Source organism: Galeopterus variegatus, unplaced genomic scaffold (assembly GCF_000696425.1).
Source record: "Galeopterus variegatus unplaced genomic scaffold, G_variegatus-3.0.2 Scaffold1554, whole genome shotgun sequence".
NCBI classification, from domain to species: Eukaryota; Metazoa; Chordata; class Mammalia; order Dermoptera; family Cynocephalidae; genus Galeopterus; species Galeopterus variegatus.
This window is the reverse complement of record NW_007727665.1, coordinates 134094-151801: the sequence shown is the minus strand read 5'-3', so window position 1 is coordinate 151801 and position 17708 is coordinate 134094. Positions and strand designations below refer to the sequence as shown.

Genomic DNA, 17708 nt, shown 5'->3' with positions numbered 1-17708 from the left:
GATCTGCTCCATTGCCTCCTTCTCTAGTGTCATCCTAAGAACTTCCAGCCCCTGCTGTGCCCACACAGACCAGGCCAACTCAGTTCTGGAAGGGCCTTGCTGGGCTCTAGCTCCCTGAGTTCAGTTCCATGGTGGCCCAGGGGAAGGAAAGGGGCGGGGGCAGGCCTGTGGCTCTTACTTCTTCTTCAGCCGCCGGTCCTTCTCGGCCTGGGTCCCTAGTTTGGTAGGCACCATGGGCTCCTGCAGACTGAGCTCGGAGTCTGTTAGCAGAACTAGAAGGGAGTAGATGGGTGTGTCAGCCAGGTCTTCTCCCTCTCCTCCCTTGGCCTAGACCAGTTTGTGGAGCAGAAGCAGCAGGAGGCTCCTCGGCATAGGACAACCCAAGAAGGCTGGATGGGACCACCCATTATTCCTAGAGCCTCTGTCCAACATCCCTACATCCAGGCAGTCAGAGAGTGGCACTGTGTGGGTCATGCCCAGCCCAGACAGTGTCCCCCTGGGAACCTCAGCCCTGGGGGTGTTATCCAGCCAGATGGACCAAAGTTGTCCCATCTTACAATCCTAGACAGAATCTGTCCTTCCTCTAAGCTAAGGTGCACAGGAAACCCAGAGAGCCAGCCACAAGAGAGCTGCGAGGCTCAGAGAAGGATTATCCTGACTTGGGTCAAGGACAGGGAACTGGCACAATGAGAGATGCCTCTTTCTCCAGGTGTGCTCACTTGCACAAAACTGCAAAGGGGAACATACACGACTCTGACTCCTTCTAATTAGTATCCTCGAATTGATGCCAGAAGCCTACAGAATTCACAGCAAAGGGCAACATCCTAGGATTCATTTAATTTCTGGTCACTCCCACAGTGCACAGTGGGCAGCAGGTGTAGGTAATCCAGAAACCAATCTGAGATGCTGTCTTAGGTATATGTGTTAATGTGGTGTGGGGAACACAGGAAATCAGAAGGCTTCACGCAAAGTACCTCTTCCACTGATCAGAACCTTCCACTTCCCCACATGTGGCCAGCTCCACAACTCCCCTCACCCTTGTGGGCTGGGAAGAGGGTGCTTTACCTCATTCCAGGGCTGAGACTGCTCCCATCCCACATCCTGAGCAGAGGCACCTGGGTTCAAAGGTTCCTTTTTTTCTAGTTGATCAAACTCCCCTCCGACAGGAAACTCATCAATACTCTCACCGCCTCAGGGGAACTTCTAAACTCTTCAACAGACTGCTGCAAGGCCCTTATGGTCTGAGTCCACCCTAGCTGTCCCATCCCGTCTCCCTACTCCTCCCACCTTCCTCCTTCTCCCTCTGAACACACATAACTACATACAAACTCTCATCAACAGACTGCTGCAAGGCCCTTATGGTCTGAGTCCACCCTAGCTGTCCCATCCCGTCTCCCCACTCCTCCCACCTTCCTCCTTCTCCCTCTGAACACACATAACTACATACAAACTCTCACACCCACGACTCCTTCCCCTTCTCACATCTCCGCTTCCCCTTGCACACAGACCTCTTCTGGGCTCGGCTAATTCCTACTCAGCCTTCAAGCTTCAGCTCAGGTGTTGCCTAGCAGAGAAGGCCATTCCTGTCACCCCTACCATTCCATGGCTGGTTCTGGGTTCCAGAGGCACCCTGGGCACATCCCTATCATTATATTGTTTTGGAATCATCTCTCTCTTTTTTATTTTTTTCCTTTTCATTAGATGATGAGCTCCTTAAAGTAAGAACTATTGCTTCAACACCTAGTACTAAGCCATAGAGTAATTAATAAATGTTTGTTGAGCAAATGACTGAAGAGACCACACGGAAAGAAAAGGAGGGAGGGAAGAAGGAAGAAAGGAAACGAGGAAAGGGGCCAGTGGTGGGGAGAAAGCTAATATTTAGCTAACATTTATTGTGTACTTCCCACATGCCAAGCACACACTAGAACTTTATATTATCACAGAGGTGATAATATTGCTATCCTTGCCCAAGCACTGTATCGAACTTAATAACACCATGATTAGGTGTTATAATATTTGAGTCCTGGAGGCCAAATGTACTAGAAATAAGTTCCAATTAAGAACTGAATCTTCTAAAGAGAGAACCAAGAAATTTCTCCTGAAGTTCCAGAGTACAGTACATCGGGACACTTCCAAATTGGACGAAACCTCAGAGGTCCCATCCTTCTATACAGGAATCCCTTCTACAGCATGCCAAATACCCCACCGTGAAACAGCTCTAGCAGAAAACTAATCCTGAAAGCTAAACTCTGCCTGCCTGTGGCTTCCACCCACTGGTCCCTGGCAGGCAGGCAGAGAAGGACAGATCTGAGTGCACCCTCCTGCTTCTGACTCCCCTATGCCCGCCCAGCCCTCTGCTAGGAAGGGGACAGAGACCATGGCCTGTGGCTCCATCCCGACTCAGCTGGATCAGCTTGCCCTTCTCCTTCTTCCCAAACAGACGGCCAATGGATGACTTGATGCCCTTGCGCCTGGCGCCCTTGTGCAAGGAGTCCTGGCTGCTGTTGCTGCTGCTGGGGTTGCTGCCCTGATCCTCCAAGGCACTACAGGACGACAGCCAGAAGGGGGTGGAACAAGAAGAAACATACGTAACTTACAGCAGGAGAGACGGAAGTTAGAGCTCAGGAAGAATTCATATTGTGTCAGAGGTGGGGTGGGAGTGAGGGGGTATAATCAGAGCAGGTGACCAAGAAAGACATGGGGACATCTTTCCCTGATGGTATTGCAAAGAGATGGGAGACATTCAGGTGCCTGGGACAGGTGAGACACAGTCCTTTCAGAAGCAGATGAAGGGATGAGATGACTTTGGGGACAGACAGATCAGTGGTGGGACCTGATCCACTCACCTCTTGCTTTCTTCCTGGCTCAGGGCTGGGTGGCCAAGCTTCTCTAGCCGCAGCGTCCTGGGTGAGGAAGGAGGAGAAGTCTCACATTTTATGGTGGCTTTATCCTCTCGGTTCTCTTCCCGAGACACTGGCGACTGAACAGACAGTGGAGCCGTCAGGGGATAGAGGGTGATTTGGGACCTGCCTACCCAGCCCAGATGAGGCAGAGGAGCTTGGAGAAATGCAGTGGAAGGCCTTGGGGCCTCTCCAAGTTCAGGCTCAGACCCAAAGGTCCTGGGGGAAAAGCCAAAAGGGAAGGGCCTGGGAGCAATTAACCCACTAGTACCCGGGCCACCAGGCGTCACTCACCAGCAGCTTCCTCCTATGCTTTCTTAAGTCACTGGGCTGGAAGAGAGAATGAAGGGTGGGTGAGCTCAGACTCAGCTCTGGATGCCCCAAAGCCAAGCCCAAGGGGAGCCCAGTAGTCTCTTAGGATGAGAAGATAGGATTCAGTGCCTCACACAGGCCTGGAGAGAATATCACACCAGAAAAAAAAAGTTGGCCTGGAAAAATATGTCAGGGCTACCTCTGGAAGAGAGGAAGAAGTGTGGGCAGTAGATGAGTTTCTTAGGCATTCTGGGGCTTATCCAAGGGAGAAGGCAAGGAAGATATACAGGCCCTTTCCAAACCCAGAAGGACATGTTGGCGGCTGACATGCTGAGGTCTACACACATCATGGGAAGATGCCAGGACCAACTGAGAGTGAGCCCTACTATCCCTTATAACTGCACCAATGCAGAACCCAGTGGTGACAGGGATGCTTCTGCTGCCCAAAGACTCTCACCAGCGTCATGACCCCCATTCGGTCCAGGTCCTGGGCAGCACTGCGAGAGGTGAGCTTAGGTGTGGAGCGGCCGCTGAGTGGGGAAGACGCACTGGCCAGGGACAGGGCAGTCAGAGAGGTGGGGATGGAACTACGTTTGCGCAGCTGTGTCAGGTTTAGGGCCTCCATGCTGCTGCTGGTCACACGTGTTTCAATCTCCTCGGCACGGAGCTCTGTGGACTCCTTCTCTTCCTGAATCATCCTGGGAGGCAGGCACAAGCAGACCTCACCATTAGCCCCAGCAAGGACCAGCAGAAGGCAGTGCTGGGCAATGCCTGCACTCACCACACACAGAAGACAATGCCCACAGCTGCCTTGTTGTTTCTGGCATCACTGGGATGTACAACACATGCTTGGTTCTATCCCACTGCAGCTCAGACACATTTTTCTCTCTCTCGATAGCTGGCTTACCTCCCCAGTTTAATAAAGGCAGTTGCTGGGGAAGGAGGCAACTAGTCAGTGGAGACAAACTGTCCCAGAATTCAGAATTCTTGACCTACCACTAACTACAGGCGTGACTTTGAGGCAGGCACTTTGCTTTCTGTGCCTCAATTTCCCAACATACGCAATGTCTGGAATGATCTAAGTTCCTAAACACGGAACTTTTAGCTGATACCAACCCTCAATGGGGTTTTCCCTGTTGCACAGAGAAATAATGATAACGGTGTATGTGTGTGCACGGGAGGCACTCAGACAGGAATGTGTGTACCCCCTCACACATACCCATATGTACACACAGACACATGCTCATGTAAAAGTGCCAACTGTGCTTTAAGGAAAAGGACTTGTCATTATTCTGAGAGAATGTCTTTCCTACTTTAAGAATGTTAAAATGTCCTTTCCTTTGCAGAATAATTGTGATAGTAAATAGCTGGCTGGCAGTCCTGTGCTAGTGTGTGTGTGTGTGTGTGTGTGTGTGTGCATGTGTGTGTGTCCGCGCGTGCGTGTTCTTTGTAACTGGTCTGTGAAATCCAAAAGTCTGGAAACCATTGAACCAGATGACCTCTATAGCCTATAATGCTCTGGTAGACTCTGGCCCAGATTTTCCCTTGCTGTTTGTCGTTAACATTAATAAACTCGCTAAAAAGGCAGGATAAAGTGAAGGTTTTCACAACCTTCCCTGCCACAAGTTTCTGTTTAATGCCTCAGTAGGGATGGGAGGCATGGCACAGTGGAACAAGTTTAGAGCTGAGTTTGAATCCTGGCTTTGGACATATCACTTAACCTCTCTGAGTTTCTGTCCCCTTGTCTGCAAAAGAGAGATCATGTTGCCCACCTCAGGGACTGCAGTAAGACTGACAGTAACATTTACAAAGCTCTCACCCTGAGCTGACCTTGGTAAGTAGGAGCTACACTCTTAGTGGTTATGATAAGCTGCAGGAGCTACAGGAACACAGCCTCCCAAGCCCAGCCACACAACCATCCCTGGGAGGGGACATAAAGCCTGAGAAATCAATTCAAGGCCCTGCCTCTCTCAGTCCTGTACTGAACCAGAAACTTGCCTGATGCCCCACAGAGGGTCCTAGGCTGTGGCACTCTAAGGTGCAGCTGTCAGAGATGAGCAAATGCATGTAGAATTTTTCCTGCCTTGCCCAAACACAAAGGGGCCCTGTCCTTCAAGGCACCTCCTGGGCCCTCCACCCCTGCCCTAACCTGATCTCCTCGTTGATGGCATCCAGCTGCTCCTGCAGCATCATGGCCAGGGTCTGGGCATCTGAGTGGCCACTGGGGGATACAACATCCACGGAGCCCACCAGACCCCCTGGCTCATCCTCATCCACATCGGAGATCTCAGGATCACTGTCAAAGGCAGGAGCGGCTGTGGGGGCCAGCGGCCCAGGCAGTGAAGATGGCTCCCAATCCTTAGCAAAGGAGGGTAAAGGAGTAATAATAAGACACCCCAGATAAATGAGGGGCACCACCCTCCCCGCCTCTACCAGGCAGCATTGGCATCTCCTAGGAGCTTGCTTGCCAGAAATGCAGAATCTCAGGCCCCACCCCAAGAACTACTGATGCAAAATCTGCATTTTAACAAGATCTCTGGGTGATTTGTTTGTACATTAAAGTCTAAGAAATACTGCTCTAACTAACTCAAGGAGCTAGCTATCCGAGTGGTTAAGAAAAGATTCCAGAGAGTGACTGCCTTGGTTTGAATTTCGGCTCTTCCAAGTACTAGCTTTGCAATCATGGGAAAGTTACTTAACCTCTCTGTGCCTCAGTTTCTTCATTTGTAAAATACGGTAGTAATAGTACCTACCTCATAAGTGGTTGGGGGGATTAAATGAGGGATTGCACATAAGGCCCTTAGCATGGTGTCTGGTACAAAGCAAGCACTATATCAAGTTTCTATTCACACAAACTCACAAAGCGTGACTAGATCCAGGGAACATGAAAAGGCCAAGCAGGCCTGACAGTTTTGTGTCTCCCAGAGCGTCAGCACATCACAAGTGTCAACCCCAAGAGATGGCAGCTTCTCAGATGTCATCCTACAAGTCTCTTCAGCAGACAGAAGCCCAGAAGAGGAAAGGGTATAGAACTGGGCTAAGGGAGCCAGAGAGCAGGGGGCCAGGGACAGAGAGGTGCTCTAACACCCATTCCCTATGACACAAGCCCTCAAACTTTCACTCAGGGCTCTTTTCTAGCTCCTGCAGCCTTTAGTCTGAGCTCCAGGGCTGCTGCTGCTTTCTTTATAAAAGAAAGAGTAAAGGAGTGAGGGGGGAGAGGAAAAAGAGGTACCTTCAGACTGTGACTCCTCCATAAGACTGGGGGTTTCTTAAGGGCAGGAATGAATCTTCCCCCATCTGACTAGGAATTCCCTCTTTCTCCATCTATATCTTCTAGTGCCCCAGAGCATTTAAAGGCCCTGGGCTCAGGACAGAACATGATTAACAATTATGGGACCAGGCAGGAATCAGACTTCCCCAAAATGTAGAAGTCAGCCTTTTTCTGCCCCTTATCTTGCCTCATTCCCCCTAATCTCCCTAGGCAGACTCAGACAGCATGAACTCACAGCTGCTTCTCCAAAAGCTTATGCACCATCCTAAGGACCAGTTAACCTGTCATCCCTCCCTCATCTCCCCCATTAACCACAGCTTTTGTTCCAGAAACCTTGCCAATCCAATCTTACCCCTGCATCCCCAACCATGACCACCAGAAACACATGCCTGCACACCCAGGCACACGCACACACACTTCAGTGGGGCCTCAGGGACTGGCTGGCCGCCTGCCAGCCCCTACCTCTTGCCCACCAGGAGGCCACAGCAAGGAGGGGTGGGCACAGCTGTTGGAGTTGACAATGGCCCCAACCCCAGGGCTGCAGCTGTCGTTGACATGAGGGAAAGCAGGGGAAGGATTTGCATCATACACCAGCCGTCTGTGTAACTGGAGCCAGGCACGCGGCCGAACTGACCCCAAACTCCCGGGGGACACCCCTCCACACTCACCCCTCCACCCCCTCACCTTGGCAGACTCTTCCCTCAGTGCTGAGTAGCGGCGATGCAGGCCTGGGGGTGCATGGGTGGTTGTGCTCAGGGAGAACCGCACATCCACTGTGCTGCCCATGTGTGACCTTGAGAGATGACAAGGGAGAAAAAAGACAAGCCCTGAGGATTGAGAGTCCCAGCTCACACCCACTGGGTCCAAAGAGTCAAGAGATCTTCAGCTCAGAGAAGAGATGTCTTAGCAGGACATAGACCTATCACAAATGTCTCAAGGGCTGCCAAGTAAGCAAAAGATTAGACTTATTCTCTGGTGCTCCGGGGGTCAGAATGACCCAGGCGAGAAAGTTCTAGGGAGCAGCTTTCCATTTAGCATAAGAAGGATCTTCTAATGGCAAAAGTTGGCTCATGAAGCAAATGGAGGCTTTTAAAAGTTTGAGTACCCATCAAAAAGGTATTCAAGTGGAGGCTCTCTGGCCATCTGACAAGAATGGTACAGAAGGGCTCTGAGCCCTGGGAGAGGCTGGAAGGGATGATCTCTAAAGGTCCTTCTAACTTTTAGGGTCTTTGTTCCTTGGTCTACTCCCCAGAACCTTCCCTCGGGTCTCCCTATATCTGGACTGAGTCCCTGGCTGAAATTCAAAACAGGCATATCCCCTATCCCCAGCAAGCTTTGGGAGGCCCTGACGCTGCATCAGAGACAGGCTAGAGAAACCACTTTGACTGCCCCAAGGATCTATTCCAACCCCAAGATTTTAGGATCCCAGTAATGATCCTCTGGAGTATCTGGAAGCCTCCCCTAGTGACACTTCTTCCTTATGGCTTCCCAGCTTGGAACCCTTGAGAGAGCTCAGAACAAGGGGACAGGGTGAGCCCGCAACAGACTCCGCAAGGTAGCTGGAAGGCGAGGAGAGTTCCTGCCTAACTCTCCTTCTCCCCAATTCCATGCAACTCAGCCCCAATTCCATGATGGGTCCAGTGATTCTACAGTAAAAGCCAGGAATTTCCAACCATTAGGGAAAGCAAGCAGTGGCAAATAGCTTGGTGTACTGTGGGCCATGTCTTTTAATTGAGGGGTTGTTCTTTCTGGTCTTTTCCTACAGGAAAAGAGAAGCAGGAGGAATCCCAACCACTGTTATTGTCTCCTTTCTTTGTTTCTCTTCATACCCCTACACAATAATTCCTGATGAACCTGAAGATGGTACTTAAGTGTCTACCACCCAGCACACCCACAGGCTTCTCTTCTTTAAGCTCAACATCTCTTTCCCTAATTCAAGTACTACTCTGCCCCCACCCCCCCCACACACACACACTTCCTTTAACCTTTCTTCATAATAGCTGATCCCTATTTCCCTGTTGTATCAAGAGCATGACCAAAGGGAAACACAAGGGTTCTGTTCTAAGAAACTTTGGTTTGGAGAGAAAACAGCCAGGAGCCATGAACCTTGAGTGGCAACATTCACCTCAGTCTCCTTGAGCTTCACCCTACTCCTCTTGGCTAAGAACTGACAACAGGCTTGAGGTCTGAGTTCAATGCCAATTGCTTCACAAAATGTGGAGAAAAATCCACAGGTTCTCTAAAATGTGGGCCTACTTCAAGCATGAGGTGGCAAGCTCTATTCATCACCTTTCCAAATTTTTTCAGGAAAAGGGATACCACAACCATGAGTAACATAGCACCTCAAATTCCAACAAGGGAGTTCTTGATACCTCATTTCAATCTCTTCTGCTGTCTTTCTGCCCCCTGCCTGCTACCTGAACTTAGGTGGTCTTTGACTCTCAAAAAACAATCCTAAAGATGGTGTCTCAAAGAACTAGAGTGAGTGGCATTCTCCACCAGTGGCCTTGTGGGACACAGGTGAGCACGGAACTTAGCAGACCCCTCTCAAGGGCATGCCTTCTGTTAAGGAAGCAGGAAGCATGGCCTGTGTCCCATGGCAATGGGGAAGGAGCATCATCTGATTATTTCCCTCTCAGCATCCCTCAGAGGACAGGTGCTCCCTTCCAAATTGCCCAAGTGAGCTGGGTGACTTTGTCCAAATTTTCTGAGCCTCAGTGTCCCACCCTGAGTAGGAGGAGGACCCTGAGGTCCTGGGCGGTCTTTTGGTGGGGGAAGTCTCCTTCCTCAGGGTCCATCCAGGACCCCATCCCAGCACGCCCAGCCTCCCGCGCTCCAGTACCTGGAGTGGATGCCATCCACAAACGGCCCCCCTCGACCCTTCAGCTGGTCCACCTCTTGGCGCAGCTTCTCAATCTCTTCAGACAGGCGGCCCTGTGCCAGGCAGACCCGGGGTGGGGGTGGGGGCCAGGGAGGGGCAGAGAGGGGAGAGTGGGAGTCAGAGAGGGACAGAGAGGACAGCAGAGTTGGGAAGAAGCAGAATACACTGCAGAGTCCAAAGCCAGGGGCCCCGGGCCAGGCCCACAGATGACACCAAAAAAGAAGAGGTCCAACTGGAAAGTGAGCAGAAGGGTCGGCAGAGGGGCAGGGCTAGGAAAGGAGTCTGTCTAAGGAAAGACTGTACTAGAATAGACCTGCTGACCCCTCGCCACCACAAAAAAGCATGACAGAGGAGGCTGGGCAGCAGAAGGGCTCCCAGTGCCAATCTCCAGACCTCACAGACATTGCTGAGGCCGGGACAGTGGCTAATCCCCCCCAGAATCACCAGACTCTTGCCTCACCAGTGTTTGAGGCCCCACCAAAACCTTTGGTTGAGCCCTTCACTGGCCCTGCCTCTCTGTTGCCCACCCCATGCCCTATGCTATGGCCTCAGTTTCTTCTTTACCTGTCAGTAGTGATGTATCTACCGTGATGGGCTATAGTCAAGAATAATGTCATAACATATGCACACGGACTAATGTATAAGCTGACACAGTGCTGGGTATGAGAGCAGCTGCGTGAAAAGCAGGCGTGTCCTCTCCTCAGGGCAACCCTGGCCCTCCCAGGCTGGGCGGCTGGCCAGCAGCTGGGTACCTTGTGGTGGTGCTGTTCCTCAATCTGCCGCTGCGAGCTCTCCAACTCCTGGATCAGCGTGTTCTGGGGGAGAAAGGCTGTGAGCCAGAAAGCCCGCCGCCGCTGTCCCCTGACTCAGCTCAGGCCCCCACGCAGGCCCATGCCTTGTCTCCCAGCCCGGACCTGACCCTCCACGTCTCCTCTCCCCCCCGCCGCCCTGCTGCTCCTCTCTCTGCAGCTTCACTCCAGGCCGACTCCACCACTCACCGCAGGCCCCGCCCCGCCCCGACTAACCGCCCACATCCCAAGCCCGCCCCTCCAAGCCGGCCTGCCTCCACCCACACCCTCGCCTCGCCCCGCCTCTTTTGGCCGGCCCCGCCCCTCCTGGCAGTCCCGCCCACCAGCCCCACCCACCCAGGCCGAGGCCCCACTGCACCTTCTCCTCCAGGGCCGCCATGCGCTCCTTGAGGTGGAGCTGTAGGCGCTCGTTGGACTCGCTAAGCAGCCGGTCCACAGTGTCCGACAGCCGCTTGTTGTGGTCCTCGTTCATCTTCTCCCGCTGGCGCACCTGCACAGCCAGCCCACCTCGCACAAGGCCACCCCAGGCCCTTGTTGCTGCCTTCCCAGGGAGCCACCCATTCCCATCGGGGCTCTACCCCACTCGTCTGTCCTCCGTCCCCCTCTGGTCCTCTAGAAGCCCCTCTCCAGCCCTCTGAGCCACCTCCTCCCCGACCCGTGGGCCTCCTCCCACCCCTCTGTCCCTGGCCAGTCCTTTCCCCAGCTCCCACACTTCCTCCATGTCCTTTCCACAGCCAGTCCTGGGAGCATGCCCTAGGGACAGAAAGGGGCCTGAGAGCCCAGCCCAGTGCCCTCACCCTTGCCAGCTCCTGGTTCTTCTCCTCTAGCTGCCCCTCCAGCTGGCGCAGGTGCTCCTCAATGTTGCCATGCCGTTCTTCAGCCTATGGGGCAGTGGTGGGCCAGTGCAGACTATAGATCTCTCTGTTCCTCCTGCTCAGGCCCCCATAGCCCATGCACCCTGGGGCCAGCGTGGTCTTTGGGGTCAGGGCCTCAGGTACCAATGAAGCCCAGCCCTCCACCTATCACCTTAGAGCAGAACTGCCATCACCACTACCTTTCTTCCCAAGCACCCTGACCCCTGCCAGGTTTCCTCCCACCTCCTTCCTGCTCAGGGCTAGCCTTAAAACATCCCAGAGCTGGCAGTTCAAGATACTGTAAATCCTCCTCATGCTTCTGGAAAAAAATTCCACTTGAAAGCATGACCTACCATAAATCTCCTCTATGCCTCCAGATAGATGGAGCTGCACTTAAGAGCATGGACTCAAACCAGACTGTCTGGGTTCAAATCCTTGCTCCCTCTCTTACCTGTGTGTGACCTTGGGCAAGTGACTGAACCTCTATGTGCCTTAGTTTTCTAACTGGAAAACGTGGATCATAACAGCACCTATGCCCATCGGACCACTGTAACAACTAAGTGAGCTAATCCATGGCAAACACTTAGCACAGAATAAGCACTCAACAAATGCTATCCTAGCCATGGTTATTAAACTAGCCCAGGTAGAGTGGTCTCCCTTTCCGTTCATGTATCTCCAGAGACGGAGACCCCACTGTCTCAGCTGACAAGATATCCCAAAATATCATGCATCTCACAGGCAGGAAATCCTTCCTTAAAATCTCCTGCTATGACTCACTTGAGCATATTAATCACTTCAGCCCATCCCTTCTTGTCAGTTTTTAGGAGACACTAAAGCTGACTGCTCAGCATCCCACTCATCACATCCTCTGCTGTCATTTAAACCCAGCCTTTCATTCCTAGAGCATAGATAGACCTTAGAGACCACTAAGTCCAACTCCATCACCATAGGTTGAGGTCCACTTAGGGAGGGGGTGACTTTTCTCAGGCTACAGAGCCAGTCAGTGGCAGAAGCAGACTTGGAACTGGGTCCAGGGAGGTACAATCAGGGTGCAGGTTCCATCCCCAGAGCATCTGAGCTGCCACACTGGCACACGGACCAGCCTCTGTCCTTCAGGGGCTCCAGGGCCTGGTGCTTACTACCTGTGGTTCAGGAGTAGCTACAGTGATCCCACATTAGTCCCCCTGAAAGCCTCCAACCTACTGAAAACATCCCTAAAGTCTTTTGATTAACCCACTGCATGTCTAAGTCCATACATTTACCTAGCTCTTCTAAAACCTATTATGTTTCAGCCGGCACATCTCCCAGGAAAGACTACCCCATAAAGTTAACTATCCATTAGGTAAAATTATATTCCCTTTTATTCATCCTAAACCTGCAGCCTTCAAGCCACCAGGGATGGTCCCTATATCTAGAATGCTTCAATTTGGTAAAAAACGATGTCTTCAACCTATAGTTCCTCTTCCCACCCCCATCAGGAATATATAGACTTTAATCATTTCTCTTCTCTCCTCCCTGGAGAGATAAAAAACCTAATCTTCCCACTCTAGCCCCAAACATAATGAAGTATGAACCACCATGGTATCAATGATAATAAAAATACTTTGCATCAGCATAGTCTCTCCTCCGTCTTAAAGTACTTTTACACCCCTTCTTATGGGATTCTCACATCCCTGTGGGGTGATGAAGGCAGGGATTACTCTTCCAATGGACAGACACAAGGGAGTGTGTTTCCTGGAGTCCCACAGTGGGAAGCAGTTTCCTGGCTCTGGGCCCAAAGTGCTTCCCCTCTCTCTGCTCCCTGCCTGGCTCCATAAGAGCTCAGGACATGTATACAGAGGCAGAGATCCCAGGGCCCCAACCCACTTGCCTTGGTGAGGGCTGCTATCCTCTGGGCCAGCTCAGCCTCCACCTCTGGCAGCGTCTCTGCCTTGCGCATCGTCTGCTGCAGCTTCTGCTCTGCCACCTCCAGCAGCTCCTGCAGGTGTCGGGCCTTCTCCTCACACTAGTGATGTGGGGTAGGGAAATGATTCAAGAGGGAGCACTGAAGCCTCTCCCTACTTGCCAGCCTCAGCAGAGAGCAGGTGACAGGTCAGAAGCAGCAAGGGACAATCTTGAGTTTTGGCTGCCTAAGACGCCTGACTTCCCCTTTTCCAAGGTGACCTACAGACTCTGGGGCCACCAAGGAAAGGCTCCTTCATGGTCATCGGGACCTCTAGGGTCAAGGACAATGCCCACTCCCACCCCACCTGGAGGAGATACCTGGCGGTGCAGGGATTCCTTGTTGGCCAGTTCATTCTCCAGTTTGTCATTGAGGTCATGGATGGATGTGGCCTCCCGCTGAGCAGCCAGGTAGCGCTTCTCTAGTGTGGTGATTCGCTCCTCCATGTCCTCCTTCTGGGCCAGAGCCTGGGTGGGAGAAAAGGAGACAAATGGAAGTTTGTCATTGAGGTCATGGATGGATGTGGCCTCCCGCTGAGCAGCCAGGTAGCGCTTCTCCAGTGTGGTGATTCGCTCCTCCATGTCCTCCTTCTGGGCCAGAGCCTGGGTGGGAGAAAAGGAGACAAATGGAAAGGTCACCAGCCTTTCCCTGTGCCCATCCTTTCTGCACCTCTCCACCAAACCTGGCTGGCTATAAGCCAGAAAGGGGCATGATCTATACTCTCCTGTCCGATTCTGGCCTTGACCCACCCCTCCCATCAACTGTCCCCACAATGGACCCAGCCGAGTGTTCAGTCTTATACTCGAGCCCTTGCCTGGCCCTCCCTCCTGAGTGCCAAATGCCTGCACCTTGCAAGATGAGGTCCCTGAGAACAGGCCCAGACCCCCACTCACCTCCCGGAGGTCCCGCTGATGCTTGCTGCTCAGCTCCTCTGACTTGATGAGGTCCCGGCGGGCTGTGCCCAGGTCCTCCTCAAGTTCAGCCACAGTTGCTGTTAGAGTGACCAGCCGCTCCCGGGCCTGGCTCAACTCAAAGTTCTGCTTCTCCAGGAGCTCCTGCAGCTCCTCTACCTGGCCCATGTCATCCTGCAGAGACAGTGAGCCACCAGTCAGTCATGGAAGCCCAGGGCACTCCACCCCAGTGGGAGGAGTGGCAGCACCAGAGCAATCACAGCTCTGCCCCTAACAGCAGAACACACCTCCAGGGCCACCTTTCTTCCTCTGGACCCTAAGAGCTGAAAAACAACAGTTACTAGTTTTACCTGCTATCTTAGCCTCTGACCCTGAAAGGGGCATGATTGAGGGAACAAAGGAATCTTGCCTGATCCCAATACACAGGGTAGATGGCACCTAACAATTCAAGTGGAAAAGCAAAGTATGTGCCTAGCAGTGTGCTGGGCACTAAAATGAAAATCTACAGATTTCTTTGCAGATGGAGTGAGAGAAAGAAGGAAAGAGAAGTGGGAATATTGGAGAAAGCCCCAAATTTAATTCAAACAGTTACCCTACTGAACTAAGGCAGGGCAGGGCCTCCTCACCTGTCTTGGGGAATACATGCCCCTGCTCTATAGCTCCCCATTACCCACCTTCCACAGGCGTTTCGGTCCCAGCTCCACAGTCCCCTCCTCTTCTACTACTCCGTCCCGCACCCCTGCTCCCTGCTGCAGGGCAGACACCTGTAGGACACAGCCACCAGGGCAATGAGTCAGTGAGAAAAGGACCTCCTATACATTCCAGACCCTCCTGGGTCCTCTGCCTCCTAGAAAGAGGTGCCCAGCCTAGCCTTGACTAGCTGTCTACAGCCACAGTGGGGAGAAATCTGATGAGGAACAGCATGGGGCAAAGGGATAAGCCAGTCCAGACTACCAGGAGCTGCAGTCTGCAGACTGAAGGTGGGCAGGCAGCTTACCTGCTGGTGGGCACCTGCCAGTTGCTCCTCCAAAGTGGTCACTCTCTCCAGTGCTGCCCGGAGCCGCTCTCGCACCTGCCCAAGGTAAGGGGAGATGGAGGAAGGAAGGAGGGCTTCACTGGACTCAGGCTGGAGGGGCCTGGGCTTGTTCTACCACTGCTGGCATGAGGGAAAGTGAAGGGCCTGCCGAGAGGCAAATTTCCGGGAGGAAACCTAACAGAAGGACCTTGAAATTAGGTCAATGGTAGTAGGGAACCAGTTCTGAAGCTAGTAGGTAGTCTTCTCTAAACACTGGCCGCAGAAGTCTAGGAGAAGGGACACATGGGGCCCCAAGGGGAGGCTGGCTAGATTGGGAATGGGGGTTTCAGGAGGGTACCTTCTCATCCAGGGCCTTGTGGTGCTCAAACAGAGACTTCAGTGCTTTTAGCACCTCCACCTCACTGGAGACCCCCGAAGGTGACTGGGCCTGGCGCTTTACCACAGTCATCCGCAGTGATCGCTCATGGCGGGACACCAGGCACTCTAGATGTTCCAGAAGCAGCTGGCAGGAAGCAGGGGAGGGCGAGAGGGAGGGCTGTGAGCATGTGCCTCAGGAGCTACAAGCAGGGTCCACATGATCAACGACTAGACATGAGTACAGCCACAGCACTGTCAAAATGCTGAAATACTTCCATATTGGTAAATAGCTGCTGCCCCGGCTGAATAACCACCCCTAGGCTAGCCGCCCTGGCCTCTCCCCCAGGACCTGCCACTTTCTATGATCCAGCAATCACAGGTGAATAGCCCAGCACTGGTGGTTAAATGACCTAATTATCACCCCAGGATGGGAGGCAGGAAGAGGTAAGAAGGGGGCTGCACCTTGCCCTGGTCATGCCTGCTCTCAAGGTCAAGGTGTTCACACCCCACCCCATACACACACACACACACACACACACACACACACACACACACACACCCTCAGGTCATCCCCACTTACCCTTGTGTTATTCCGTTCTGCTTTCAGCTCTGATATCTCTTCCTCCCGCTCTAGAAGCTGCTCCCGACACATACTCAGCTCCCGGGTTAAGGTGGCAAATTCCTGAAAACCCCCCAAGGTCCCTCAGTGCTTGGGGATTCACCCCCTAAGCAGTGTCCTGTATGTCCACATCAGTGGTGGGATCCTCTCACGCAGCCTTTACTTCCACCACCTGCCCCCCAGAAAATCCTGGTCCACCCACATTGCAGGGCAGTAAACCTGCAGCTAGCATGTGCTTCCCCCGAGGGGTCCACATCTCTGATTCCTCCAGGTCCTCCATGCATTCCAAGTATGTGTTAGGATTTGATGGAACAGAGTTGGGTACAAGAGTGAGAAAGACATTGAGTCTGCTCTGTAGCCCCTTCCTCCTCCAGCCACCAATATGACCAGATTGTGTCCTCCCTCCCACTTGGCTTTCCATTTCTCCAGCAATCCAATGACATTTTCCTTCAGTAACACAGAGGAGTTCCGCTTCTGGTTTAGTGGAATAAGGTCCAAACAGAAACTGGTGGAAATTAGAGAGGAAAGGGGGGGGGGTTTGAAGAGAATGTCTGAGTGAGTGTCTCTGGAAGCTCTCTCCCACCCCTTCCCAGGGCTTTGCAAGCTGCAGGTGGCCGGTGAAATAAGAGGACTGAAGGACCCAGCTACAGGGGAGCAAGAGCACACATAGACCTGCCCAATCACACGGCCACGTGGCTTGAGCCCTGGCTTCCTGGGAGCCCTGCTTAATCAGGCCAGGGCTCTCCCCACCACCTGATGCCAAGGCACTTGCCCTGGTTTTACCGAATGTCCATGCACCAAGTATCCCTTTGAGGGAGACCCATTCCCACACTGTCACGCCCAGACACCTTAGAGGCCTTGCCAGCCCACCCTCCTTCATCAGGGCAAGCATACAGGGGTGAGAGGCTGGCCCCACAGTTCCAGACCCATCATATCATATTAATTTAATCCAACATCACCTTATTCCAGAAAAGTTTTCAGATGAGTGGCCCAAACTCTGTGGATGTCCAAGTTCTGAGAGTGACTGATCAGAGGGTGCAGCCCCATCCTAACCTGCAGCCCCCCTCACAAACCAAGATTCATGACCACAGGAAGCATCCCCGAAGCAATCCCCTCTTATCACTCCAGATTAGGCAGAGGGGCTGGACGGGTTGTGAGAAAGGACAAGGGACCAGAGATGCCAGAGCATGAGAAACCACAGACCTCTGATCCTATTCCTTGATTACTGTCTTTCTATCAAGGCCATGGCCAAACACAGTCGAGGTCAAGCATCTCACAACTGGAAGCCCAGGCCTGAGCCTCATGCTGCTTCACCCCTCAGTTCACACACGCACACACATGCACATACATGCACACATTTGTTCCCAGAGACAAGACTTGACAGCATGCCCCCCAGCCCCACACCATGACACCACCACCAAAGGGCTGGCACTCTCCCCTCCCCTGAACCTCCAAGCTCAGGGTCTGCCTGGTCTCCCCACCCCAGGACACCTGTCCCCTCCCTCCCCTCCTCTAACCTATCTGACACACTGCTACCAGGATAATCTCCCCCAGCACAACACTGTCTACAAATCCAGACTTCTTATCCTGGTTTTCAAACTTCTCTCTCATGGTTCCTTTCCATATACCCTAAGGCCCAGTCAACCTAGGTTACTTGCTGTTTCTGAACATCAACAAGCCTTTCTAATACCACACCTTTGCTCAATGGAATCCCTCCCCCTTGAGAGCCCAACCCTCTGCCATCACCTGATGAAATCATATTCACCTTTCAAAGCCCACCTCAAAGGAATCAGTCTCCTTGGGAGCTTTCCGGACT

At 52.7% G+C, this 17708-nt stretch overlaps 1 protein-coding gene across 1 annotated transcript in view; it reads right to left on the bottom strand.

Annotated features, from left to right (window-relative positions):
• The window catches only part of PPFIA4 (protein tyrosine phosphatase, receptor type, f polypeptide (PTPRF), interacting protein (liprin), alpha 4), a 36936-nt gene that overhangs the window by 16804 nt on the left and 2424 nt on the right, over positions 1-17708 (bottom strand). The window contains exons 2-19 of the mRNA XM_008577631.1: positions 15854-15955; positions 15254-15418; positions 14878-14952; positions 14555-14644; positions 13863-14054; positions 13290-13436; positions 12898-13032; positions 10971-11054; positions 10532-10663; positions 10117-10179; positions 9326-9417; positions 7168-7276; positions 5362-5570; positions 3670-3910; positions 3195-3230; positions 2847-2980; positions 2377-2543; positions 179-272 (exon numbers count right to left, since the gene is read on the bottom strand). Coding sequence (XP_008575853.1) covers positions 179-272; positions 2377-2543; positions 2847-2980; positions 3195-3230; positions 3670-3910; positions 5362-5570; positions 7168-7276; positions 9326-9417; positions 10117-10179; positions 10532-10663; positions 10971-11054; positions 12898-13032; positions 13290-13436; positions 13863-14054; positions 14555-14644; positions 14878-14952; positions 15254-15418; positions 15854-15955 — 2267 coding nt within the window. The remainder of the gene's footprint in view (positions 1-178; positions 273-2376; positions 2544-2846; positions 2981-3194; positions 3231-3669; positions 3911-5361; positions 5571-7167; positions 7277-9325; positions 9418-10116; positions 10180-10531; positions 10664-10970; positions 11055-12897; positions 13033-13289; positions 13437-13862; positions 14055-14554; positions 14645-14877; positions 14953-15253; positions 15419-15853; positions 15956-17708) is intronic.